The sequence below is a fragment of the Conger conger genome, chromosome 5 (genome assembly GCF_963514075.1).
Source record: "Conger conger chromosome 5, fConCon1.1, whole genome shotgun sequence".
Classification (NCBI taxonomy): domain Eukaryota; kingdom Metazoa; phylum Chordata; class Actinopteri; order Anguilliformes; family Congridae; genus Conger; species Conger conger.
In genome coordinates, this window is record NC_083764.1 from 22,802,823 (window position 1) to 22,808,062 (window position 5,240).

Below are 5,240 nucleotides of genomic sequence, written 5' to 3' on the forward strand. Positions count from 1 at the left end.
TTGATGAATGTGCCAAGTTCTTTTAAATCACTCGTACAAGCGATTTAAGAACAGATCTATTTGTATAAGTGGTTCTTGCATGAGCCCCAAAGTGTTCTTTAACTCTTATTTGACAATGGCATAGCTGCTCCTCCATTTCAAATGTTCTTGCTGTATACAATTGTATGTAGAATGCTGTTTGGAACACATAGCTGAGGAATTGCATCTCTGACCACAGCTTATCCATAGAAATATCACATTTTGTTTACAAGCCTTTCTGACAGCATGGTTTCTCACTCCGAAGCGACCAATAAGCAATAGGCATATATGTTCCCAGATACTGAGGCAAACATATTAACAAAGAAAAATGTTATTTAAACAATCAGGACTGCACTGGACTGGCTGTAAGTGGTAGAAGATTAATTGCATTAATTTCCCCAAACAGGTTCACGCTCAATAAACTCCTTTATTTGACAGCGGAAGTGGTACAGGTAGACTGCATGACAGGTTTTATAACTGTCAACTACACAACAAATACACACATGTAGGCCTAATCTGATGTCTTATTTAACTGATCCATGGTAACATCTGGAGGCATTTTTTTATTTTTAACTATGCAATTAACAATGGTGGAAAATGAGATAAATGCACTTTATACTGCCCCCAGTATGGAAGGGAAAGCTGTGGCTTGATCCTAAATTCTGTCAGCTCCAGTCTCTCCTTTTTAAGGCTGTGGATAGATTCTGCCACCAGGCACTGATCCTACCCCAGTTATGATTTTTGGTACAGAATTTAAATAGTTTTCATTTGGGGGTGGGTAAGCTGATCCTGGATCAGCTCCTGGGAACAGGAACATATCAAGAGAGCCCTTGGAGGGGGAACACAGATCACACCGTCTCCTTGTGCAGGCACCATGCTAGAGTCTGGCCCATGCCCGTCATACACAAGACCCGGTAACCAATCAGCTCCAGCTTGTTTAGAACCACACGAGGTGGGTCATCCACATGGTACTCAGAACTGTGGGATACAAGAACATCTGGTCAAGACGCTTCATCACTTCAGTGAATTTACTGTATTAATATAGCCCATCCAAGGCTATAAATTGAACATTACTATTTGGTCACGTTGTCACATCAGTGCCCTTTTTCCGTTGTTTTTCCTTTTTCTATGTGCTCTTTGTGTTTTCACTTCGTGTTCCCCAGTCTTAGCGTTTTCCACATTCTGCCTTGTTTTTGTGCCTTATGCCCCAGTTCTCTTTCCATTGTCCTGTCATTCATTCATTCATTCTTTTCACCTGTGTCTCATTATTTGCTCCCTTGCTTTCACACCTGTTCACACTCGTTTAGTTCATCCATCCATCCATCCATTATCTAAACCCGCTTATCCTGATCAGGGTCGCAGGGGGGCTGGAGCCTATCCCAGCATACATTGGGCGAAAGGCAGGAATACACCCTGGACAGGTCGCCAGTCCATCACAGGGCACACACACCATTCACTCACACACTCATACCTACGGGCAATTTAGACTCTCCAATCAGCCTAACGTGCATGTCTTTGGACTGTGGGAGGAAACCGGAGTACCCGGAGGAAACCCACGCAGACACGGGGAGAACATGCAAACTCCGCACAGAGAGGCCCCGGCCGACGGGGATTCGAACCCAGGACCTCCTTGCTGTGAGGCGGCAGTGCTACCCACTGCACCATCCGTGCCGCCACCGTTTAGTTCATTAGTTTGTGTATTTAAATCTGCCTCATTGCTAGTTTGTCAGTTCTGATTCCTTATATGTGGTTGTTATCTGTTCTGCTGTAGCCCCATTTACCTGTCTTATTCTTCATCTATCATCTATCATCTATCATCTATCATCTATCATCTATCATCTGTCATCTGTCATCTGTTCTGTTTTGGTTTTGGATTGCCTATTTAACCTCTGCCTGGTTTATGCACCGGTGCCTTGTTTGGATTGCGCTCCCGGTTTTAGACTTTGCCTCTGCCCATACTATTACAGACTTAATCTTCCCTGTTTTGGCCTGCTGTCTGATTACCTTCATTAAAACCTGCTGTTTTCATTTATCCCTTCTGTCCCCGCAATCCCTAACACATGTATTTTTATGTCTATTTGTTATGTGCTTTAATCTGGTGAGGAAAACCTTTCAGAACTGTATAAGATGACATACAGTACATGTTTGATGTCATACAAAGCCATGTTACCATTTTACTAATAGAATTGCCCTTTGATTAACGGAAGTAAGCTACTTCCACTCACAAGTTGTTGCCCAGCACACAAGTCTTTCGAGCTCCGAGATGGCTCATTATATCTGGATCTGAATATTCATCGCCAACCATCGTAGGTCCAGTCTCCTGAAAGAAAACATACAGCATGGCTTTAAGAACTTGAATTATATAGCGGAAAACACAAAATATCAAGTCAATTTCGCAGTGAAAACGTACGGCTTTCAGCAGCATAACCGGTAGCTTATTATAAGATGCAATTTCAGGCTGGGTATAAATAATGGTTTGTTCAATGATTCAACAAACTGGGGGCAAATTAATGCATGCCCGGTGCCTGGGAGAGTATCAATAAAAGGAAATCATTAATTAATGTGAAAATGTATAAATAAATAAAAATCTGTCACTGGGACTTCATGATATACCACTTAGGCTGAAGTCAGGTAAATTGAGCCATCAGGTTTGGGCATCTAAGCACTTTAAGATTTAATAGTCAATCACTGCAAAGAATCTCTACCTGTTGCCACAATAGTATTTTACATTTTTACACGTACATTACATTTGGCAGACGCTCTTATCCAGAGCGACGTACAACCAATTGCATACCTGTAACCAGGGATAAGTGCACTGAAAGACCCTAGAGGGAAGTACAATTTCAATTGCTATCCGTACAACAAAGATAAGGACCAGGGCCTATTTTTTTTTTAACAAACAAATAAACAAACAAACAACAAAGCAAAAGTGACCAAACTTAACTATCCAAATACTGCTTACCTAGCCAACTAAAAATACCGAAACACAAAGTAAATCACAAAGACAACAATTAAGGTTCACAGGGAGGTAAGGAGGGATGGGAAGAGGTGCTGCTTGAAGAGGTGCGTCTTCAGTTTGCGCTTGAAGGTGGGGAGAGATTCTACAGTTCTGACCTCAACGGGGAGTTTGTTCCACCACCGTGGAGCCAGAACAGACAGTAGTCGTGAGCGTGAGGTGGAGGTTCGGAGAGGGGGAGGTGCCAAGCAGCCTGTGGAGGCTGAACGAAGAGGTCTGGCAGGGGTGTAGGGTCTGATGATTTTTTGTAGGTAAGCTGGGGAAGACCCCTTAACTGCTTGGAAGGCTAGCACCAAAGTTTTGAATTTGATGCGAGCCATGACAGGCAGCCAGTGGAGGGAAGTAAGCAGGGGGGTTACGTGTGAGTATTTGGGAAGGTTGAAGACCAGACGAGCTGCTGCATTCTGGATAAGTTGGAGGGGTCTGATGGTGGACGCTGGGAGGCCAGCCAAGAGGGAATTGCAGTAGTCCAGGCGGGACAGAGCCATCGCTTGGACCAGTGTAAACATACAGATAATCAGAACCCTTGAAGAGTACAATCAACTTCCAAACTAGCATACCACAGTTGGCAGCTAGAATAGTACAACAATACAACAGCCAATAAAAAACAACAATATCTATAACAAGTAACAATATCTATACAATCTATACATAAGTGCCATTACAGTCTAAGGCTAATCATGGTGGTGAGTTAGGGGGGGAAAGGTGTAGCCTGAAGAGATGAGTCTTCAGTCTGCGCTTGAAGGAGGTCAGAGACTCTGCTGTTCTGACATCCACCGGGACATCCGTATGTTACACATGTTACATATGCTTGACATACAGATGTAATCAACCAAAAACAGACATACAAACTAAAATGATTTACTTAGTGTAGTACCAGTTCGAAAAATCACATTGAGTTGTAGCATTTCCTATTTTTATTGATTTGAGCTGATGGAGATGCGCAGGTCAGCTGAGACCGGATCCAGCATGACTGGATGACAAACCGAGGTGCTCCTGTGAGCTCAACTGCCATGTAATGTAACCGGTTACATCTCGTATTAACCCAATCTTTAACAATAGAATGAGGAAAAAAGTACCTGAATACATACAATTAATAAAAAAATGTATTAATTAATTTCCCAAACTTTTATTTACATTTTTAAATAACTGTAACAACTGACCTTACCTGTGGTAACAAACAACCCCGCGGGTGGGGTCCATTGTTGCAATTTCCAAATTCTGTTTTAAGTCAAACTGTACCTTTCACGTTTCCGATCGAGTTTAATAAACTTCATAAATAGCTGATAGAGAGACTGAAGATATTCCCCGCAACATATGGTCACTGTTATGCATGCGGTCTCTTAGCAAATCAGGTAAAATACAAAAACGGACCCCGATCTCCTCTACACACATACACACACACACAGTCACATGCACACACCCACATACATGCATATATATACACACACAAACACACACATGCACATATATCCTAGAATGAAAATTACAGTTGATCATAGTGAAGGACGTGTCCAATTTGTATGTCATAAAACATCTCTATCTCTATTCATTGTGGAGTGAATGGGATCAAACAAAAAAGCGTTACTTTCGACCCGGCTCTCCCCTATTCCAACATGATGCGACGTTTAAATTACAGTTTGAAGAATAAATATACACGGACTCACCTGGAAAAATAAAGGATAATTAATATATAAATTCTAAAAACATTGAATCAATAAATGCCTCTTGATGAGGCTCTCGCATGCAGCTGTTTCCAGGAAAATGTCCAAATACTGACCAGGCGGATCTGGGTGCTGACGAGAATGTAAGGCATGACGATTTTCCCTTGATCTTTCGTGTTCAGCGTTCACTACACTTTCTGAAGTGTAGACTTTCCCCAACACTCCAGGGCAGAATGATACCCGTCGCAACAGACCAATCAGAGTCACTGACTAAATTGCTTTCAGAGTTGCATTCACCGACTATTGGACAATCGGCTCACGGAATGCATTAGGCTATGTACTATTTCCAAATGTAAAAATGTTTAGATGATGAAAATGATCTATATAATTTGAATAGGCTACTTCAAAAGTACCTTGTGAATTATCACACGAATATCCTTTCCATGCGCTAAATAGGCTATTAAGGCTGCATGTCATTAAGTGTATATTAAGATACTGCATGACGCTCATCATGCTGGATAATGCTCAGTTGTAGTGTACCT

At 41.9% G+C, this 5,240-nt stretch overlaps 1 protein-coding gene across 1 annotated transcript; it reads right to left on the minus strand.

Annotated features, from left to right (window-relative positions):
* Positions 1 to 425: 425 nt before the first annotated feature.
* Positions 426 to 4,954, minus strand: LOC133129678 (GTP cyclohydrolase 1 feedback regulatory protein-like). Its single transcript, XM_061243929.1, has 3 exons — positions 4,815 to 4,954; positions 2,244 to 2,338; positions 426 to 996 (listed from the first exon to the last, which is right to left on the minus strand). Exons 1-3 carry the CDS (start codon positions 4,848 to 4,850, stop codon positions 867 to 869), a joined length of 261 nt encoding a protein of 86 aa, XP_061099913.1. The 5' UTR covers positions 4,851 to 4,954; the 3' UTR covers positions 426 to 866.
* Between the last annotated feature and the right edge of the window lie 286 nt (positions 4,955 to 5,240).

What these genes read in the sequence shown, in the direction of transcription:
- LOC133129678 (XM_061243929.1), bottom strand. Translation starts at nt 4,850, where the DNA reads ATGCCTTACATTCTCGTCAGCACCCAGATCCGCCTG. An exon ending in TCAGCACCCAGATCCGCCTG is followed by an intron (nt 2,339 to 4,814) that starts GTCAGTATTTGG and finishes GTTTTCTTTCAG; the next exon opens with GAGACTGGACCTACGATGGT. An exon ending in TGTGTGCTGGGCAACAACTT is followed by an intron (nt 997 to 2,243) that starts GTGAGTGGAAGT and finishes TGTATCCCACAG; the next exon opens with TTCTGAGTACCATGTGGATG.